The 22,115-nt window shown below is 53.4% G+C and overlaps 2 protein-coding genes across 7 annotated transcripts; both read right to left on the bottom strand.

The window, feature by feature from the left end:
* Positions 1 to 291: 291 nt before the first annotated feature.
* On the bottom strand, positions 292 to 2,181 carry S100A3 (S100 calcium binding protein A3). The gene is made up of 3 exons (XM_025858759.2): positions 1,845 to 2,181; positions 1,076 to 1,221; positions 292 to 665 (listed from the first exon to the last, which is right to left on the bottom strand). Exons 2-3 carry the CDS (start codon positions 1,214 to 1,216, stop codon positions 501 to 503), a joined length of 306 nt encoding a protein of 101 aa, XP_025714544.1. The 5' UTR covers positions 1,217 to 1,221; positions 1,845 to 2,181; the 3' UTR covers positions 292 to 500.
* An 8,976-nt stretch (positions 2,182 to 11,157) lies between these two features.
* S100A2 (S100 calcium binding protein A2) lies at positions 11,158 to 21,738 on the bottom strand. Of its 6 annotated transcripts, XM_073888547.1 has the most exons (4): positions 20,483 to 21,419; positions 19,717 to 20,436; positions 13,096 to 13,243; positions 11,158 to 12,272 (listed from the first exon to the last, which is right to left on the bottom strand). In XM_073888547.1, the coding sequence occupies exons 3-4, from the start codon at positions 13,234 to 13,236 to the stop codon at positions 12,120 to 12,122; spliced, it is 294 nt and encodes a 97-aa protein (XP_073744648.1). In that variant the 5' UTR covers positions 13,237 to 13,243; positions 19,717 to 20,436; positions 20,483 to 21,419; the 3' UTR covers positions 11,158 to 12,119. The 6 variants fall into 6 exon arrangements, with proteins under 6 accessions (XP_073744648.1, XP_025714539.1, XP_025714540.1 ...); XM_025858754.2 differs by lacking the exons at positions 19,717 to 20,436; positions 20,483 to 21,419 and adding an exon at positions 21,426 to 21,738; XM_025858755.2 differs by lacking the exons at positions 19,717 to 20,436; positions 20,483 to 21,419 and adding an exon at positions 19,535 to 19,709.
* Positions 21,739 to 22,115: the final 377 nt, after the last annotated feature.

The raw sequence follows: 22,115 nt of genomic DNA, 5'->3' as shown, positions 1-22,115 counted from the left end.
GCCTTGCCGAGGACTGAGCACCATCCCCAGGGAATCTCAGGCTGCCCTGGCATCCTCCTTGACAGCCCTGGGGGAGCTTCTCCTTCAAAGGCCCAAGAGAGAGAAAGAGACACCCCCAAAGCCCCTAGACATTGTCCTCATATTGACCCCACCCCTCCCACCGGAGGTGGAGACCGTATGTTTCCGCTGGGTTGGCCTCCTGCTCTCCAGCACAAAAGACCAGAGAGGAGTGAGGACTCTGCCCCAAGACCCGGACTATCAAAAGAAGCAAGCCAAACCAAGTGACACCAGTTCTTTATTAGGAGTTAAAAGGGCCTCATTTGTGCAGGGCAGCCTCGCCCCCCTCCCGTCACAGCCTCAGAAGGGAGGCAGCAACTGACTGCTCTGTGTTTTTCTAGCTGTGATCCTGGGGAGGTCCCCTCACTTCCCCAGCCTCATGGGTAGGCCCGGCCAGCGTATCAGGTCCTGCCCCAGCAGACCCTTGCCCATGGGAGCAGAGCCTACTGGGAGCAGGGGGGGTCCGGGGGACAGTCCTTGAAGTAGTCGTGACAGAAGGTGCAGAGACAGGCGAGGGAGCGCACATACTCCACGAAGTCCACCTCACAGTCCTTGTTGGTGTCCAGAACACTCATGAACTTATTGTAGTCACACTCTCGCAGCTCGGTCTGTGCAGGGGGAGGGGGAGGGGGCAGGTTGAGGAGGGAGCATGCCACTTCTTGCCCTCCCCTCCTGGGCGGTCCCACGCCTCCCACACCCTTCTGGGGGCCAGCCTCAGCCTCCTGTTCTGGTCGTTCGCCCATGTCCATGCCCCCCACACCGTCCCTCTCAGATCCCACTGTCTGCCCCTGAGTCTCTCCCTCCGTCCTCCCAGTAGCCCTGCAAAGCAGCAGGTGTAGCAACTCTCCTTCCCGTCTCACAGATGAGGACACTGGCGCTGCTGCCACGTCCGTTCCCTTTCTGGTGTCCCCTCCTCACAGACTCGCCTGTACCCCACTTGCTCAGAGCTTGCCCCCGGGTCTGTCTCTGCAGAGTCCAGGCAGTGCTCCCCCGCAGACTGGCCACCCCAGGTGCTCACCGGGGTCCAGGTGGGCAGCTCCTTCTGCAGCAGCTCCTTGAGCTCTGCCTGACAGAGCTTGTGCTTGTCCCCGCAGCGCCCCGAATATTCCTGGAAGGTGCACACGATGGCAGCCACCGCCTGCTCCAGAGGCCTGGCCATCCTCACTGTCAGAGAACAAGCGTGTGAGACTCATGCCTGAGGCCCAGGGCACCTCTGCCCAGGGCGTTTCCCAGGGACTGCTCCCAGACCTTAGTCTCCACCAGGCCTCGGGCCCCACAAGCTCCCCTCTGAGCAGCCCTCCCTGACCACTCCGGCCCCTTCTAATTTATTTCCCTACTACCCCATTGGTATTTTCCTGGATGGGGGTCTTCTTTCCCTAACATCATTGCAAATTCCTCAGGGAGAGTGCCCCACCCCCCAACCACACCCCCACACTGGGGATCCTTGAGGACTCCCTGACTGTCTACCTTCTCTCGTCCCTGACACCCAGGAAGGACTCAGTCCCACTCTGCACCACCATGAGATACAGCCTCCTGACCTTTAGGACCCAAACTCCTTCCGTACGAAATAGCACAAGGAGACCCTTGCCCTGTGTGCCCCATCTTCAGGCCCTTGGAGAAGCTGGGCATTCTCAGGGAGGGGCCAGGTCTGAGAGGAACCCCCACCACCTCATCACCACCACCGTCACCCATCCCTCCTCCCGTGCACTCTGCTTGGGATCCCCTGTGCATCGAACCAGCCATGCAACCTCAGATGAGCCATTGACACTGGGTGTCAGGGGCCTTACCTGTAAACTGGGGTTCATTCCACCTCTCAGGCCTACTCAGGGACCTGAACCGGCAGTCCACAGAGAGAGTCAGCTCAGGTATTTACCCGTCTGTGATTTGCCCCCACCTGAAGCTGTCTCCCTGCTCCCTGAGGTCGTGAGATAGAAGGCTCTGCATAGGACCACCCTGTTCTGTCAGAGGGGCAGGCTTTCCTGGAAGTGCCCGCCTCCCCCCAATCCCACGGCCTTCTGGGAGGCTGCCTCCAGCCTGGGAAACCCTGAGGCAGTCGGGAAGGCAGTACTATTCCCCTGTGAGCCTAGGGGACAGGAGTGTGCAGCAAGGCTGCCAGGCCATGGCTCTGTCCCTGATGCCCCTCTGCTGGGCCCTGTGGAGCAGAAGGCTGGCACGGCTGGGGGCGGGGCGATGGGGCAAAGCACTGCCTGTGGTCTCTCTGTGACAGACCAGCATGGGAGCAAGGTGTCTGTGTTCCCAGCAGAGGAAAGGGCCACACACGCAGGGAATAAGGAAACTCAGGGGTGCTCAGCTGCCCTTCTGGGCTCCGGCCGGCCTGGCTGGCACCACCACAGTTGCTCTTCCAGAAGCTGGGTGCCTGGAGACTGGAGGGAATCCTCTCTTCCCTGTGAAGCCCCGACCCCTGCCAGACCTCAACGCTCCACACCCCTAGCCCAAGCTTCCAGACAGCCCTTCACTGTACAAAGGGCCCCTGAGCCCACCATATCTGACGTCCCTCACCTGGCCAGTCCCTGCTGTGCTCGTCCCTCTGCACCCACGCCCAGACCCTGAGCTGCCCTGCCTCCCAATCCAGGGCAGCACCCAAGCAGCTCGTACTCACCGCTGGTGTTGGTTTCAGCTGTAGGAGGCTAGAGACGGGACATCCCTATTTGTAGCCTCCCAACGAAGGAAGGGAGCAATTATGGGGACCCAAGTAGGTCAAGCTGAGGATACCCCCAGGGGCTCCCCTGCCTCCTTCCCTGGCGGCCCTTATTATAGGCCCCACCAGCCCACCCACCCATGCATACATCAAAGGCCCATTCGGGGCCACAGACACAACCCCCTTATTGTCCACCCCCAGAGCTGGGAACTGGGCACGGCAACCCCCAACCCTTTCCAGCACAGTTGGAGGAGACAGGCTGATCCATCACATCCACCCCCACCTCTTCACTCCAGAAGCACACATAGCTTCACCCTTAGAGAATCCCTATGCCAGAGGGGGTCTTGGAGAGCATCTGCTTAGCACCCCCCACTTGCAGGTGAGAACACCTAAGGTAGCCTCCCTGCCTGACCAGGTCAATGGTTCTTGGTCACTTTGGGCTGTGGACTGCTCTCTCCCCTGAGGAGACCATCTGCAGGGCGTCTAGAAGAACAGGAGGAAGGAAGGCAAACTCTCCGAGGGGCCCTTCCACAGTCAGGCTGACTTCTCTGCGGCCCACGCCCTAGAAGAACAGGAGGAAGGAAGGCAAACTCTCCGAGGGGCCCTTCCACAGTCAGGCTGACTTCTCTGCGGCCCGCGCCCCACGGCCCTAAGTGCCGTGAGTGGGCCACAGAACCTGTGCGCTTCCCTGTGCGTACAGCCCCTAGGTCTGTGTCCTGTGTCCTCTGCTCCCTGAGGTCTGGTGGGATGGGGCCTGGGTTTCCTCTGGCCTTTAGCTGGAGTATGTAGCCCTTTGGGGTCCCAGCATTATGGGGGGCTGTGCCCCTTGTCTCCCCACCTCAATGAGGCCTGGGCTTCAGCTTCTGTCTTCCTCACCCCACAGACTATGAAAGCCAAAGGTCGTTTGGGCTCAGCTTGGCCAATGCTCTTGGGGCATGAGGGGCCCTGGTGCCCTGCTCACACCCTGGAGTTGGCTTTCTCTTAGATTTTGGTCTCCTCGTTCCCTACTGCCCTGTGAGCGCCTCATTGCTTTGAAACATGTTTTTTAATTCTGGCCAGCATTTTTTGTTGTTTTTAGTGGGAACAGGCAGAGACCACCATATTACCAGAAGTGGAAATCCCTCCATATCACTATGAGTCTATTCCCTCTCTCATGCCCCCCAGCCTGAGAGACGCTTCCCCATTTCATAGCAGGAGCACCTAAGACCCAGAGAGTGTGTGGAAAGAGGAAGAGGGGTCAGCACCCAGGCCTCTGAGGAAGCTTGTTGCTGATGGAGGCAGACAGAGAGCTCATGATACCTTGATCCCAGCCCTTCCCCAGAACCCAAACTGTGCCTCTGCACCCTCTCCATGAGGGCTCAGCCCGTGTGTGTGTGTGTGTGTGTGTGTGTGTGTGTGTGTGTGTGTGAGGGAGGCGAGCAGGGGGCGGGTAGGGAAAGGAGAACTGTGATTAGCCCTGTTTTATAGGCAACAGGTTACAAGGAGGAGGGGGCAGAAGTGGGGGCCGGCAGTTACTTCACTTCTAGGCCAAGCACCTGTTCCGGCCTGTGATTTCGCGGCTCTGCTACCAGCCCCTTCCCTGCCACAGGTCACCCCACCCTCTGGGCCTCACTTCCCTCATCTGTCAATGATCAGGGATAATAATGGTGACCACTTCATAGGATTTCTGTGGGGCTTATACGAGTTAATATGTATAAAGCTCTCAGATAAATAGTGCCTGGCACATAGTAAGGGCATAAATGTTAGCTGAGAGGTAGGTAACTTGTCCGAGGTCACACAGCTAATAAGTGGTCAGCCTAAGCGCCATCCATTATTCGTGTAGATATTTAAAGGCACCTGTCTGAGTCATTGCGGGCATAGTCATAAGCAAGACACATCAAGCCTGGCTCTGTGGAGATGACAACCTAGTGGGGGACACAGGTGGTAAGAAATAAAAGGACGGTCGGCTGGTGGTGTCAGTGCTAGCAAGAGCCCGAGCGCAGGGCCACGGGAGTGGGGGTGGTGGCGGGCTGGTACTGTATGTGGTGGTCTGCTGAGTGGCAGCCTGCTTCTCAGGTCCTTCACATTCCTCAGCCTGCTGCACCTTTCGGGAAGGATGCTGCCCCTTTGTCTGCCTGCTGCCGGGGAGGGGCAGGAGCTCACCCAGGAGAGACAGGCGCTTTGGGGTTGGAGGGCCGTCGTGGAAAGGGCCCTTCACTGGACCTCCCCTGCAAGCTCCACCACCCTCTTACCACCTGGCCTCGAACTTATCCTTCGCCTGGTTTGGGCCTAATTTCCTTGCCTCCAAAATGGGTTTGGAAGATTCCTACCCTAGGACCTCCATGTGAAAGTGCTTTATGTTACTCACTGTTACAACCTTCCAGCCCACTGAGACCCCTCAATGGAGGCATCAGGGAGAGGGGAGGCGGAAGGAGGGAACAAGGCCGTCCTCACCGGGTCATTTTGTGCAGTCTTCTTCGGCCTCCACACAGGGCGCAGGTAAAGCTGCAAACCCTCCTCTCTTGCTTTCCCGAGTTCTAGCAGCGATGGGAATCTGCCTGCCTGTTGGAAGGCCTTCCCAAGCAGCTGCCCTGAATCCCGCTTTCTGCAGTGGTTCCGAGTGGACCTCACACTAACCATCCCTCCGAGGCGAGCCGGGGGCCGCCCTCCTCCTTTCCCACCCTCCGCTGTCCACTACCTCCTCTTGCTTCTCTACCCTTGGGCTCTCACCAGAGCTCCCCTGCTGCGGGTGCCGGAGCTAAATGCTGAGGTGTGCGCCTCATCTGGAATGTGAGGGTCTCTCCCTGGCCTGTGGGCGTGAGGGTGGGAGTAGATGCATTCTGCCTTGGCAGGATTTCCTACAGTACTGACCCTCTCCCCTCGTCTTCCCCCTCTCCCTCTCCTCCCGGCCCCTCCTCTCTCCACTGCCCCCACCATCACCACCAGGGCCTTTGAAAAGCTCCTGGGAAGCTGTGTTGCCCTTTCAAGGTCAGTGTCTGGTTCTACAACTCAGGGAGAAATAAAATGAAGTGTCCTAGAGTACCTGGACATTCATGTGCTTGTTTCAAAAGGACCTGGGCCCAGGGATCAGGGTGAGCACACCCAATTCCATAGCCCCATGGGGCCAATGAACTGCTGTCAGATTGATCCACCTTCTTTCTCATCATCTAAGCCCCATAAGGGGAGGTGAGAAGGGGGGATTTAATTACTGGGGCTGGAGCCGGGGAGGTCTTTCCTGGGGAGAGGGTCTGAACTGAGACCAAGGAGAGCCTGTGGAGCTTAGAATACTACCTCTTTTGATGGCCGAGCCAGTTATGCCCATTTCCCAGATGGGATCGATGAGTCAGTGGAGAGCTCATGTGACCTGAAGACAGGAGCACAGGGAGCCCTAATTCAGTCCTTCCCCTGTCTCAGAAGCTACCTTTGACGTCAATATCTCTTTTCTTGGAGGGTTAATAGGCTGCCAAGGGTAGACCCTAAAGAGCAAAGGCCAAGGGGACAGCAAGCCCTGACAGGAGGGGTGGCTGTCCTGAGGAGGGTCTCCCAGCTGCAGCTCCATGAGGAGAGAGGAAGCAACCTGTCCCACAATCCTTTGAATGATGCCATTTTCTGGACTCTTCTGCTCTCTGCTTCAGCAGAGATTTTGTGGGAGGACTGTTATGACCAGCTAGGTAAGCCTGGTGTTTGTTAGTCTGTCAAATGCACAGAAGGAAAAGAAATTAGCCCCATTCAGGGACACCTGGGTGACTCAGTCGGCTGGGTGTCTGCCTTCAGCTCAGGTCATGATCCCAGGGTCCTGGGATCAAGTCCCACATCGGGCTCCTAGCTCAGCAAGGAGCCTACTTTTCCCTCTCCCTCTGCTGCTCCCCCTGCCTGTGCTCTCTCTCTCTCTGTCCAATAAATAAAAACATATTTTTTCAAAAAATTAACCCCATTCAGTGCCCAGCCAGCTGAGGCCAGTCTCCACCAGCCAAAACAGTCCAAGAATGGGGAACTGAGCCCCAGCAGAAGTCAGGATCCATTGTGAGTATCCAGACCACCAGCAAGTGAGCCAGGTTTCCCCTTGATTCATCAAGAGACCAAGAACATCTGGACTGTGCTCACCCGGGTCCCCTTCCCTTCCCACAAAGCCCAAGGCTGTGGAGGTGGCCCGGGGAAAGGAGCAAGGCCCACGCTGCTCCTCCGTATCCCAAGTTCCACAGAGGTGAGGTGTTTCCTTACAGACCTGCGTCAAGTCCCAACACTGCTCCTTATTCAACGTCTCCTCTTCCGTGAAGTGCAGTTACCACCAGCACACCCATCATCTAATCATTCTGATGATGCAAGGAGACAGTGCTCCACAGGCCCAGCAGAGAGCCTGGCCAGAGGGAGATGTCCAGGAACACCAATGCTGCTCCCTCCCCACTTCCTCTCTGTGACAAGGGTCTAAGGACAGACCCTCTCCAGGGAATCCAGAGGCCAAGTGACACTGCATGGAGTTGCTGGGAGAGCTGCTTTGGGCGTGTGAGTCACCATCAGCAGCACTCCCTGACCTACTTCTCCTGGCTCTGTCTCCTACAGGACATTAGGGAAGTGGGCTTCTCTCCTTGTGAGGCCTGCCCAGCCTGCCTCGGTGTGCAGCCCCAGATGTGCAGTTAAGCGGAGCAGTGAGAACACTTCGCACTCGGGCCCCACCCATCTCTGAGCAGGTCTAGTCCGAGGTACTCTGAAAGTGGTCGCCAAGCATCAGAGTTTCCCAGGGAAGTAAGAAAACAATTCAGGAAAATATCATATTGTCTATTGCTTGTCTACTATCCATCCCCTCTTTCTTTATTATGAAAACCCATTTTGGGGGCACCTGGGTGATGCAGTAGGCTGAGTGGCCAGTTCTTGGTCTCAGCTCAGGTCATGATTTCAGGGTCCTGAGATCGAGCCCTGCATTGGGCTCTATGCTCAGCGAAGAGTCAGCTTGTCCCTCTCCCTCCACCTCTGCCCCACCCTCTGCTCCTGCACATGCGCATTTGTGTGCTCACTCTCTCTCAAATAAATAAATAAATAAATAAATAGAATCTTAAAAAAAATTTTTTTTTTCTTTCCAAGTGTCAACATGCCCAGGTAAAAATACTTGGTCGCAGCTAAGTCCAGTCTTATTACATCCTTAAGACCAAAGAGCTGCAAGTGGAAATCCCTGGAGAGAGCACTTTTTGCATAATTAAAAGGCAAAGTCTGAAGGAAAGCTTTTTGCATCTTCCAGACTGGAACATGGACCGTGGAACCTGGAGATATAGCAGCCATCTTGTGATCATGAAGCAGCATGCATGAGGGGAAAAGCATACATACTATAGGTCACAGAGCAAACACAATTGAGAAGGCACTTGGTGTCATATGGCGTCTCTGCACGCACTTGGTGTCATATGGCATCTCCGCCTGAACCAACCTGACCGCCCAACCTACACTTCTTGTATGTAAGACAATTAAGCACCATGGAAATAACCATGCAACTCATAGCTGAATACATTCCAAACTGGTAGAGAATTTTACATCTGAAAGTGGAGTCCTCAAGCAAAAGAATCTAAAAAATACAACTGGCTAAACGGAGGAGGAAAGACAAAGAGATACAAGAGCTGAATACGTCCAGGCTGGAAAGTCAAAGACCCTTGTTACAAAATGACAAAATATTTGGTTGAACTGTCCATTGATGTATCTTGGGATGCAGACCAAATAGAATCCTAAATGTTGTGATAGAGGAAGTGGTAGGAAAAGTTTAGAAAGTTAGCGTAAGCTGGTTCCTTGCAAGAGGGGGATGCTGCCATTACAAAAACCAAGCAGGTGCCATTGGCTTTGGGACCAGGTAATAAGTGAAAGCTAGAAGGACCTCAGGAGGTTAGCAGTAATAATTTGGAAGGCAGTGAGGAAATTGTTACTGAAGGCTGAAGAAAAGGTGACCCCTAGGGACACCTGGGTGGCACAGTCAGTTAAGCGTCTGCCTTCAGCTCAGGTCATAATCCCGGGGTCCTGGGATCGAGTCCCACATCAGGCTCCCTGCTCAGCGAGGAGTCTGCTTCTCCCTCTCCCTCGGCTGCTCCCCCTACTTGTGCTCTCTGTGTCAAATAAATAAATAAAATCTTAAAAAAAAAAAAAGAAAGAAAGAAAAAGTGACCCCTAGTATGTAGTCATGGAATGTCTGGGAACATTACAGTCTATGGTAATAGGAACATAGAAAGCGTACCTAATGAACTCATGGATCCAGCTGAGGAGATGTTTAGACAGAATACTGAAAGTGCCTACTTCTTCTGATGCCCATGATAAAACAGGAGAAGAAAGAGATGACCTAAGAAGGAACTGCTCAGGTTTTTTAGAGGAAATACAGATGGCCCAGAACAGTCTTTACGGCCAGCACATGGCTCTCAAAGTAATAAATGGCTTCAGGGCAAAGGTCAAATCCAGGGCCTTGCCAATAGAGAGGGACTCAGGGTAAAAACAAAGTCAAAGGTAGAGACTTGGAAAGATTTAAGGGCAAGTCTCACAGATCTCAGATAAGCAGGTTGGCTTCTAATAATTTTGGAAGTGTGCCTCTCAGATGCTTTCAGACAAGAGGGCCTTTCTCCCAGCTCCCTGATTCTCAGTCTGAGGTAGCGAGGGGCCAGTCTCAGAGAGATTTCTAAGTGTGGCATTAGTCTAATTAAATGAATTATAAGTTGACACACAGGAAGCCCAAAACATTTTTTTTAAGATTTTATTTATTTATTTGACAGAGAGAGACACAGCAAGAGAGGGAACACAAGCAGGGGGAGTGGGAGAGGGAGAAGCAGGCTTCCCGCGGAGCAGGGAGCCCGATGTGGGGCTCGATCCCAGGACCCCGGGACCATGACCCGAGCCGAAGGCAGACGCTTCACAACTGAGCCCCCCAGGCGCCCCTAGCCCACAACATTTTAAAGGAACTACATGATCCTGGGCTGAAAGGGATAGAGACAGTTCAAACAAAAGAAGCTTTGGGTTGTCAACTTCCTTTGGGCAGGGGGCAGCTGAGAAAGCTACAAACACAGACATTTCTTATGGAAAATAAAGGGTTAAAGAGAATGAAACCAACAGCCTGGAGTGTGGACCCAAGAAGAACCACTTATCGGGAGCAGAACCGGGCCCTAATCAAGAATCTGGTGGCATGTGTCTGACTCAATTTCAGAATTGCTATGGACCAATGACACTTTTGTGCCTTTGATCCATCACCACCCCTTTCTGACTAGGAGTGTTTATTATCTGTCTGTCTCACCTTTGTGCATTGAATGTATTGTTCATAGATCTTCAGGTCAAAGGAATTGTTCTTGAGGAGCTGATTAGGGCCTGACATAGATAACAAGACCCTGGACCTCACACTGATGCCTTAACAGGGTGAGACATGGTGGGTCTTGGGAAGGAGGTGACTACATTCTGCACATGGTTGCTAGAAGTCAGACTATGGTATACGGTCTCCCCAGATGGCCACGTCAGTTTTGTGCTACTGCTCCTCACATGAACAGATGGAGCCTAATTCTCTTCCCCTTGAATCTGGGCCAGCCTAATGACTTGCTTGATCAATAGAATGCAGCAGAAGTGATGTTCTTGGATTGCTGAGATAAATCTTAAGCCTCACAGCCCCCATTGGGACCCCTTGGGATGCTCATTTGGGGGATCCTCCCTATCAGAACCTAGCTGCAATGCTCTGAGGGGCCCAAGCTACATAGAGAGGTCATAGGTAGTCATCAGATGACAGTTCCAGCTGAGCTCCCAGCTTGCAACTGGCACCTATTGCCAGGCATATCGAGTAAGCTACCTTGGAAGTTGAATGGATTTGAACTTTCAGATGACTCTAGCTCCAACATCCGTCTGCAACCACATGAAAAATCCCAAATGAGAACCTCATTGACTGATTGCAGTCTCCTTACAGAAACTTGACAGATAATAAATCTGTTTTATTTTTTATTTTTTTTAAGATTTTATTTATTTATTTATTTGAGAGAGAGAATGAGAGAGAGAGAGAGCATGAGAGGGGGGAGGGTCAGAGGGAGAAGCAGGCTCCCTTACTGAGCAGGGAGCCCGATGCGGGACTCGATCCCGGGACTCCAGGATCATGACCCGAGCCGAAGGCAGTCGCCCAACCAACTGAGCCACCCAGGCGCCCAATAAATCTGTTTTAATTTACCAAGTGTTGGGTGATTTGTAATGCAACAATAGGTAACCAGAACAGCATCTCTAAGTCACTGAACCAAACCTGAATTGCATACCTCAGACTTATTTTATAAGGCATTTATTTTTTTATTTTTTTAAAGATTTTATTTATTTATTTGACAGAGAGGTAGCGAGAGCAGGAACACAAGCAGGGGGAGTGGGAGAGGGAGAAGCGGGCCTCCGGCTGAGCAGGGAGTGCCACGTGGCGCTCAATCCCAGGACCCTGGGATCATGACCTGAGCCGAAGGCAGACACTTAACGACTGAGCCACCCAGGCGCCCTTTATAAGGCATTTAAATGCCAATTTATTTATGCCATTCTTAGTCGGGTTTCCTGTACCTTACAACTGAATACATTCCTAACTGGTAGAGAATTTGGTAACTAGAAGTGGGATCCATTAAAGAGAGAGAGAGAACCTAACATGTGTAATTAATTGAGGAGAGGATAGAATAAAATATGAGGACCTCACCTTTCCTGGCTGGAAGGTCAGTGACTTTGCTAGGAGGTGGCAAGGTGTTTGGTCATGTTGTCACCTGATGGACCATAGGGTGCAGAACAGATGGCAACCTCGCTACAAGTTTAGGGAAAACGGCAGAAAAAAATCAGGATGCTGATATGAACTAGTCTCTGGTAGCTTCCAACAGGAGAAGAATGAACTCAAACTGGAGCCCATCTGAAAGCAGATATCAAAAGAAATACAACTTTGCTAAAACAGGGCCCACTGCCTATGGCCTGCAACCTGATAAGGAGTCTTTAATGAGAAGGTCTGCTGGGTTGGTTAGATTACCTTATGCCTCTTGAGCAGATCCTAGTACAGCTAATTGTTCCCAGTACTGAATGTCAAGGTCTGTCCTTTGTTCTGAGTATATCCTTCCTTCTTTGTTAGACTTATCTCTTTCTATGAAATGACAGTGATGGTGGATGGTATTTGCCTTTTTTAATATCTTTATTGGGGAAAAAATGTTAGCAAACTATCTCAAATTTTTACTGGTACTTGAAATCCCAAAGTCTGGGACTTAAGGCACAGCTCTGGCCTTGGGGAGATTTCCAGAAGAGTCAGAGCCTAGAGGGGGTAGGATCTAAGGAGGCTCTCATTTTCCAGCACCCCAACTGAGCCAGCCAGGGTATGGGGCATCACTGAGCGATTAAAATATGATCAACAGATAAGTTTATTGAGTACAAAAAGGATAGCTAGAGTCCTCGTGAGTCCAGGAGGCCATAGCAGAGCAAGAGCTCTGCTTCAGGGCCGGTCTGGGGGGTCCTGGAAGAACTCATTGCACATGATAGTGACAAGGGCCAGAAAAACAGCATACTCCTGGAAGTCCACCTGCTGGTCACTGTTCTCATCCAGATCGCCCATCAGCTTCTTCAGGCCCTCCTCATCCACCTTCTCCTGAAAGTGAGAAAGAATGGTTCAGCAGGCTGCTCTCCGCCCACCCCACACCAATCACACACCTACTGATCAGAGCCTAGCCCTCTCTCCGCACCGGGCAGTGGTAAGTGGTGGGCAGGGACCTCCTGGGAGCCACAGAGAGGCTCCGGGAGTAAGGACAGGTAGACGTTCACTGGGGAAGGTCTCCAGCTGTCCCTGCTGGGAGTGAGGAGCACCCAGGTACTCCCTGAGCCCAGCAAGGTGGGCATCACTACCCCCACTGTGCTGATGAACAAATTAAAAATTTCTGAATTCAGAAAAGCAAACTTTTTAATACCAGCCAAAAGGAAACCAAATTAGAAAAGCTTAACCAAAAAAAGTTTTTAAAGGAATAAAGGACATGCCCCATAAGTTCAAAGCCTGAGACCTGACTTTGAATTCTTTGAGAGTCAATATGAGGCAGGTGAGGGGCAAATTGAAAGTTGACTGCATTTTTCTGCAAACTGTCCCAGGGCGCATGTGTTAGCTGGGCTCTCCTCTCCCCACATACCTTCTTCGTTTGGCATATAACATGGACACTAAGAGTGAGAGAACTGTGTGCTCTTCGGCCAGTCACTTCCCCTCTCTGGACTTTGGTTTGCTCAACTCAGTGAGGGACTGGACAGATGGACGCTGAGGGCCCTGACAGCCATCCATCCTCTGGAGAGCCGCAGGAACGGCAGTGACAGGGCACTCACACGTGGGTGGGCCTTGGCCCCTCTGTGAGGCTGCACCCTGTGTCTGCACCCGCAGGCAGTCCCCACACATACATCAGGACCCTCCCACCCCAGCCAGCCCCACTCACCCCAACAAAGCTGGGCAGCTCCTTGTGCAGAAGGGCCTTCATCTCCCCCTTACTCAGCTTGAACTTGTCACCCTCTTGGCCAGAGTACTTGTGGAAGGTGGTGACCATCACAGCCAGCGCCTGCTCCAGGGGACTGGACATCTTGGATCTGGGGCCACAGGGGTGGCAGGTGATGGAGACACTTCATCCCAGCCCGCAGGACACTCTGCCCTTGTGCCCCAAAGTGCCTCTCCAAACCCCTCTCTGCATCTCCCCGAGACTGTTTCTCCCCGAGGAGTCATCTCCCCCATAGACGAGGGACCCCCCAAGGCCAGAGGAAGTACCCTTGGGAAAGTACGTTTCCTCCACTGGACTAAGGACTCTCAGAGGGTAGGGGTGAATCTTCCCTCCCAGTAGAGACCTCTGAGTCGGGAGGGGGAGGGGGGTACTGTCTCTACCAGACAGGGCACAGCTGAAGGTCACTGAGCCACCCTCCCCACCAGGAAGGGTCCTACTGGGATGGGTACTATAGGGATTACATGTCCTGGGCCCTGGGCACACAGCAGGACAGAACTCAGAGGCCATCTTTTCCACGGCTCTGCCTCTGAGAATGCTCTGAGCAGCCCCGGGATGCTTGGGGGGGCCTGGGGTAAGCCCCAGGACCTGGTGTCAGCGGCAAGTAAAGTCCTGGGCCCATCCCGCTGGCTCTGCCTTCTCAAGGGGGAGGAGATGGGCAGGGCATGCAGCTACATAGGGCAGGGGCCCAGGCACCTGAGATCCCTGGCTCTTGTCCCTTAGTCCTGCTCGAATCCAGGACTTCGCAAAAACGAAAACCAAACTCCAGACTCTTGTTAAAGCACCACCCTCCACACCTCATATTCCTAGGCCTAGGCCCCCAGGAAGGGTCTCTAGATTGAGATGCCTAGACTGGGAGACCCAAGAGAAGGCCTCAGAGCAACCCCTAAACTAAGACCTCACAGAGGAGCCTGGAAAAAACTCAGTCGGACACTTCACACAAGGTCCCCCAAAGGGAAAGACCCAGAATGAGGAAGCTATGGAGACAAAGATTAAGACAGAGGAATAAGGCAGAGACCCCTGGGGTCCCCCCAACCAGCCCTCAGCAAGACAGAGGCACTCACCAGACCAGATGACAGAGAGGCTCTGGAAGGAAAGCAAAGGGCCAGGCACCCACACTGGGGTTTATATGCTTGCCCCACTGGCCCCCAGCCTGGCATTTTAAGGAAATCAAACTTGCCCCAACCTGATCCCGCTGAAGCCTGGCCTCCTGCCACCCCCACCCACTCCCTGCCAGCCCCCCACCCCAGACTCTGCCACCCCTGCCAGCCCCACCACCAGCTGGACGAGAAGGCCCCACCTAGGCCGTGGAGGGGTGTGGGAGGTGTCATGGGGAAGCAGGGTGAGGGGCCATCACCCCTGTTTGTGGGACTGGAGTCTCATGCCAGGCCTTGCTCGAATGACACATGCTTGTGGACTGCAGCTCATTTGTGAGTCAGAGGATACAGGCACCCAGGGACTTCCCAGGCGTGTGTGTGTGTGTGTGTGTGTGTGTGTGTGTGTGTGTGTGCGTGCGCGCGCGCGCGTCTGCACTTGCAAGCTGACTTTAGGGACTCACGGGGCGGCGGGGGGGGGGGGGGGTTTTAGTTGGCGACGGAATTCCTCTTGGTAAAGTAATGAGGGAAGCGTGTGCCTAAAAACAGCTTGAAAGGCCCCTGTGGGTAGGAAAGCATCTGGAAGGAGGCAGGGAAGCCCTGAGAGACCCTCGCAGTGGGGGTGAGCAAGTCAGTGGGGACTGTAAGGAAGCCCCTGGAGGTTCGAAACGGAGAAGGGAAGGCTTGGGGGGTGGGCAAGTGAGGAGGGGCCGGACAGGTTCCCAAGCGGAGGCCTGGGCTGGGGCAGGCCACAGCCATGGCCCTCCTCACCCCATCCCTCCAGGCTCCTCCCCATACCCAGAGAAAGACCAACACTGCAGCCATTCAGGACCCAGCCCAGGGGCGGGGTTTTCAGAGAAGAGCAGGCCTCACGCTTTCCCCTCCCAGGCGCCCCTGCCTACTGCTCCTTCTACCCCCACCAGTCTGGGCACCGCCCTTCCGGCCGCTAGCTCCCCTCCCCCTTCCAGATGTCCAGCATCTTCTTTCCCCTCCCCCAACGCCCCAATCCTAGGTGACTCACCCGCTGTTCCAGGCTCAGATGCCCAGGCAGTGACTCAGCGGCACCCGCCTCCTCCCTGGAGGCCAGGGCAGCACTTGGAAACCCCAACCCAGCCTGGCAGGAGAGGGTGCTGGCATGGAGACCCGTCATGGACGCCCCCTCTGGGAGCTTTGAGTTAGCCACCACAGAGGAGCTGGGACTGAGAACTGACAGGGTCAGATGGAAGCCAGGCTGCTCTCTCCTGGGGTCACCATGGGACTCAGGGCAGCCTGAATAGTGCAGATGGAGTCAGGCCTTGGAGCCCCCAGTGTCCCCTCCTTTCCAAGGCACATGGACCCCTCATGCTACTGCTCCTCCCTGTCAAACCTTATTTCATGTAGAGCTTGAAATAAAAATCCTTCACCCTGAGGGTAAAGCCCAGTGGGTGCAATGCATTGCTTTTCGAAGCACTTCTTCCATTTTGCCTGAGGACGTGAGAGAAGGCCTCTCAGGCTCAGATATCACAGTGGTGCCCATGGCTCCTCCACGAAGCCTGGCAGTGAGGTGCTTGGACTCTGCCCCAACCTGCTTTCCGACCCCCTCTACACATACCCTAACTGCCTGGCTCACCGTGTCTTGAGCGCATCGTACATGTACCCGGCACGCTGGGACCCGCTGCTTGTCCTGACCCCTGCTCCCAGCATCTCTTCCCGTTGGAACCCCATCTGTCCTTCAAAGGCTGGGTGAATGCCACCTACTTCAGGGAGCCTTCCCCGGGCCCAGCCAGATTCCATCTCCACCTGCTCTGTCCCATACAAGGACTCCTTTTGTCGCTGTGCACTAGAGCATCGGCCCTGCGCTGAATCATCCGAGGGCTTGTCTTCCCTTGCCCTCGCCCCCACACGGTGAGCTCACTGGGCAGGGGCTGGGTCTTACTCGTTTCTGCATGAACAAAGCGTCTCACACACACCCCCTGCCAATGCAGTGGGGGCACTGGGGATGGTATTTAGGAGCCAGGGGACCTTCTCGCCTCCCAAATCACACCACGGATTCTGTTACCAAATCCTAACTTCCCCAGATCCCAGGAGTGTCACTTAGACCCTGGGCTGGAAAACAGCTTCAGGAAGCGGCAAACCCCTCAGGAAACATCCGCTCCAGCCCTGGGGCCCAGGGAGGGAGGGAGCTGAGCGAGTGCCCCAGCAGCAGGGATGGAGACCGTGGAAACTGGGAGAAAAGGTCAGAGAGCCACAGAAACAGAAGGACTGTGAAGGAAATAAGAGAGCAGAGAGAGAGAGCCACTGATTACCAGGGGCAGCCCCCCGGGAGACCTGTCCCTCCCCAGGAACTGAGGCCCGGATGGTGCCCTCAAGTGGCCGTATTTCTGAGACTGGTGAAAACCACATTAATTTGCCACTAACTCACAGTGTGAGTTGAGCAACACCCTCCCAGTCAGCAGAGCAGGAGGGTTGGACAGAATGACTCCAGCATCCAATCCCGGCCACATTCTCCACTTGGCCATGAAGGCAGAGAAGCTGGGCCACAGCTGGGCAATGGGCACGTCGCTGGCAGTGACTCTGCCCATGCCCAGCCTGAGAAGCTGGGTCATGGCTCTCCGTCCCCCACCATCCCCACACCCCCACACCCCCACACCCCCACCCCCGGGGCTGCTGGGGCCAGAGGCGTGCAGCCTAGGTGGCTGTTTCCCCACCTGGTTCCTGCCCCCTGGTGGTTGAGACCTGTGGTTGGCAGCCAGTCCCACCTCTACCCCCCACCTCCTCCCTACCACCTTTCCCGGTCCCCAGCCCTGGCCCCGCCCGGCCCCTGACTCACGAAGGCGGGGGCAGTGCTGACTCACTTCCAAGGGGCCTTCCCACACCCACACCCTCACACCTGCCTGACACAGGAAGTCTTTCCTGGACAGTGCCTGCTGAGCAGCACAAGCAGACCTTGGAGACGGAAGCCCATGTCTAGAAGCTGTTAGGAGCCTTAAGGACAGGGGCAGGAGGGAACGAGGTGGCCTGAGTGAGGGACTGAACACTGCCAAGCTCTGCCCACACACCCCTTCCCCCAGGACAATTCGGCAGAAAGAGAAATGGTCCCAGTGTTGGGGCCGCAGGTTGAAGCCCTGGCATTCCCTCTGGCTCACCATGCGACCCTGGCCGGTTGCACTGCACCATTGACCTTCCACTTTTCACCACAGGGATCCCTTTTATTAGTCCTCTACCCCCCAAAATATGCTCTGAAATATTTTCTTTTTTTTTTTTAAGATTTTATTTGAGAGAGAGCGAGAGAGAGAGAGAGAGAGAGAGAACACAAACTGCAGGGGATGGGCAAAGGGAGAGGGAGGAGCAGACTCAGCCTGAGACGTGGAGACTTGGGGCTCAGGCTCATTCCAGAACTCCAGGATCATGACCTGAGCAGAAGGCAGACGCTTAACCGACTGAGCCATGCAGGTGCCCCGCTTTGAAATATTTTCTCATAACAAACTGCATTAAATAATTTATCTAACTATCCCCTGATAGCATGATCAGCACAAGAAAACCTGATGATATCACCATGCAATGAGCTAATGCATTCCCAGTGCTGGAGGGCTACGTGGCTGATATTATGGAGTACCTACTGTGTGCTAGGTGATCTCTGTATGTTATTCCATTTAATTTACACAACTATCCCAGGAGGTTGGTACAATCTCACCCACTCTACAGAGGAGGAAACTGAGGCTCAGGCAAGTTTGCCCAAGTTCACACAGTTAACGAGGCGTGACAAACATAGGTAGTCACAATGGTAACACTCTTCTATAAGCCCCAATCCCTGCGAATCCCTGAGAGCTCTAACCTTTCCACTCAGACCGTGACGCTCTGCCATTCTCTCCCCACACCCCCACCTGGCCTCTTGGACTCATTTCTCAACCTCACCAGGGCCTAGGGGAGCATCTCCTCCACCTGCTCTGCTCTGGCATCTTCAACCACCCGCCCCTTTCCCCTTGCCTTCCAACTGCATTCTGGCCTGCATTTAAAGCAGACTTAAAAATAACCTTCCTCGGATCTTCACCTCCCTCAGTACCCTCTCTGCCACAAATAACACCACCATCCACCTAATGACCCAAACCAGAAACTTGGCTGTCCTCCCAGCCTCCTGCTTCCCCATCTCTGCCTTCCGCCCGCCTTCTCAATGCCACTCATCTCTGCCAGACTGCCTGAGCTGCCGCCACGTCCCTGTTCCCCTGGGTGGTTGTAAGCACAGCTGGACTCTTCTCACACCCCAGCCTTGCCCCCACTCCGACCCCTTCTCAGCTCTGCCTCCCCAGTGACCTTCCTAAATCCAAATCTGAGCATGTCACCCCTCAGGTGAAAGCACCGTGATGTCTCATAACTTTGAGGAGAAGGCTACCAAACGTGACACGCCTTCCCAGGCACCAACCTCACTGATGCACAGGCCACGGCCTCCCATGCATCAAAGCCCCCACCTAAGCCATTCATTCTCTCCGAGAGCACTTCCTCAGTTTGCTCCCTGTCGATCTCCTAATCACCCTTTCAACTCAGCTCTAAGATCATCCCTGTGCCGCACCCTGAAGCTGCTCCCCAGCCTCCCCACATACTAGAGCACACACACGCACAGAGCTAGGGCCTCTTATGGAGCTCACTAGCCCCCTGCCCTATAACAGCAACTTTTTTTTTTAAAGATTTTTTATTTATTTATTTGAGAATGAGAGAGAGAGAGAGCACGAGAGGGAAGAGGGTCAGAGGGAGAAGCAGACTCCCCGCCGAGCAGGGAGCCCGATGCGGAACTCGATCCCGGGACTCCAGGATCATGACCTGAGCCGAAGGCAGTCGCTTAACCGACTGAGCCACCCAGGCGCCCCTATAACAGCAACTTTTATGAGACTATTTCTTTATGCGTCTCCCCCACTAGACTGGGCTGCTGAGAAATAGACATTGAGTATTGGTCATTCCCAGTGTCCCCAGTGCCTAACACAGAGCAGGTGTTTGGAGAATGGCCAGTGCTGTCCTTCATTGCCACCATCCTCCCCCTCCCTTCAACACCCAATTTCCAGACCAGGCTCTACCCCCACCCCAAACCTTCTAGAAGCTGACTTGCTACCACTGCATCCACCCAACTCTCTCCATTGTCACCAGATGCTTCCTTCTTGCCCATGCCAGTGCCTTGGGGAGGAGGCAATTAAACACCCCACTCCCCAAAAGGGTTTCCAGGGGAGCGGAGCCCTTCCACTCCTCTCTCTGTCAACAAGGAAGAGGTGAGAGTCCACACTATGCTTCTCTCTTTCTCAACCAGCTGGCTGCACCCTCCTCACCTTCCCGGTGAGCCCATCCCGCAGGGCAGGGTACAGCTGGGCAGCGGCTCTCTGCGAGAAGGTAGGGAAGGTCAGTTTGGGAAGCAGCAGGAGAAGAAGGCAGCATTAACTAGGGTCAATCCTCAGGGGATGTGGTCAGGAACAAACCACTCCTTGTGCCCCCAACCTCCAGCCACACCCACCAGAATCCATGTCCTCGTGAAGAAAGCAGGCCATCCCCTGGCACTGCAGGACTTCAGGTTTGGGGACTTGCTTCCCCTACCCACAACTCCTTACAGAGGCCTGTAGTTCCTGAGGTCTGGTGTCTGACTCAGAAGCCTAAGACACTCCCCCTCCCCACCCGAAAGTTCCTTATGGCCTTGCTCAGCCAGCCAGCGAGCAAGCACCCAGGTCTGGGGAGCAGGTTTCTACCATTTGCCAGAATGGAGGTTCCAAGGATGGAAAATGTCATTTGGTAAGACTGGTGCTAACAGGAATCAACATAAAGCAGAAAGAATGGCCATTTTCCCAGAAACACCCAACATGAGAGATGCATTTTAATGTGTTCTAATAAACCCAGGCAACTTCCCAAATCTCAGAAAGGGACTAGGGGCAGCTTCAAAAAAAGAAAGTCGACTAAGGAAGGTGAGCTGTGATTTAAAAAATTACAGGGTGTTGCTCATGAGGAAGTGGTTTAAAGAGAGATGTTTTGAGAGATCGATGTGTAATACTAGGAAATGGTGACAGCAGAGAAGACAGATTCTAGGTTTTAACCTTGACCTCACCATGTTCTCGTTCTGTCAGTCAGGGTCTTCCAGCTGTAAGAAGCTCCAAGCAAGCTCACTGAAGCCAAAAAGGGAATGTCTTGTGTTATATAACTGGTAATCTCACTGAGATAATTCGAAGGATCAATGAACCATAGCCTTGGTAATCTCACTGAGATAATTCGAAGGATCAATGAACCATAGCCTTGGGGCTAGAAAGGGGAACTGAGCACCATCCATCCGTCCATCCATCCAAACATCTGTCCGTCCTTGCCTCATCACTGTTCAGTGTTCATCTCTTTGCGGCTGTATTTACTCTTACCACAGCAGGAACAAGGAACATGGCCATAGGCCGTCCTTAGCTTTGTAAAACCCAGTGCCCATCTACCCCAGGAAGAGCCCTGATTAGCCCTTACTTGGTTCGCACACTCAGCCATGAACCAATTCCTGTGTCCAGGGAGCAGGGTGCGATGGACTGGCCACTGTGGGTCAGGTCAAGGGACTCTCACCAGAAGCAGAGAGCTATCACAGTCACTACACTAGCCATAGGACCTTACAGATGGTCCTTAATCTCCCTCTAAACATCAGTTTCCTCTTCTGTATTGTGAGAATGCTATGCCCCCCCCCTCACAGATCAAATGAGATGATACATATAAAGCACATAGTGAGGGCTCAATGAAGGTTTTAGATGCAACAGTAGAAGAAACCATGACATACAGTAAGAACAGCGTCATTAACGAGATGGGGTTGCCTGACATCTCAGCAAAATGAAAGTACAATCAAACCCCATACATACCCCCAAACACAAGAACAATAATTTATTCCTGGTTTCCTTGTCAATATTTGTTTGTCCTTTGAAACTTTATTTGGTCATCTGCTAGTATCAGATGTTAACAGTTTTGGAAAAAAAAACAAAGTAGATCTTAAAATTGAGAAAAATCTGTTCATTTGCTTGATTCTTTCTCCTAGCTTGGAAATGATCATATTTTCCCCATTATAATTGGCAAAACACCCAGGTCTGGCTTCAGAAATAGTGGAATTTGGTGACAGCCCAGCCTGATCCATTTCAATGCCTCCCTACACCCTGTGTCATAGACAAGGAAACTGACTTCCTGCATCGGGGTAGACACACCATCATGCCAGCTTACTCACGCGGCCTGCTAAGATCATCCACCGCCGTGTGCCCTGGCTCTCTAGCCACCAACCAGCCTCTGCTTTGCATTTGGATTCTCAAAGGGACTTTCCTCCTGGGAAGAAATTAAGCTGATTTCTGGAATGTTTGGGTTTGCCAGGCAGTCATAAGAATGAAGAAGAATTAATCTCTCAGAACAAGACCATCACTACGTGAAGTGATAAAAAATGTCTTTTTGAACTTAGATAAACATCTGCTTTTAAGAAGGAAAGAGGGCAGCCGGCAGGTAGGAGGGAGAAACTAAAGTTTACTGAGTGCTTACTCTTTGTAGACGTTGTTTAAGTACAATGCATACACCGTCTAATTCAACCCTCCCAACCACCCTATGACATGGGCAAGGTCTGTGGTTAATAGATCAGGAAACAGAAGCTCAGGAGATTCGGTATAGAGCCAGGATTTAAAATCAGGGGCCCTGCTACTGAGCACCACTCCTCAGTCACCTCACTGCCAGCTCTCCACCCCAAGTTCCGGCCCCGGCCACTTCCTGGGCCCTCTTCTTATCCCTGTGTCTGCTGGTGGGGCTGTCATCAGTCTCTGCCCTTTTCTCTCTTGCTTGCTTCCAGTTTTTCTGTCTCTCCCTCTTTCTCATAGCATACTTCAGTTTAAACGACTCCTAGAACGAAAGGATTTGAATCTGCACTCGGGC

The sequence above is a fragment of the Callorhinus ursinus genome, unplaced genomic scaffold, assembly GCF_003265705.2.
Source record: "Callorhinus ursinus isolate GAN/ISIS: 27379988/994484 unplaced genomic scaffold, GSC_fseal_2.0 scaffold92, whole genome shotgun sequence".
In the NCBI taxonomy this organism is placed as follows: Eukaryota; Metazoa; Chordata; class Mammalia; order Carnivora; family Otariidae; genus Callorhinus; species Callorhinus ursinus.
This window is presented reverse-complemented; position numbering and strand designations above follow the sequence as displayed.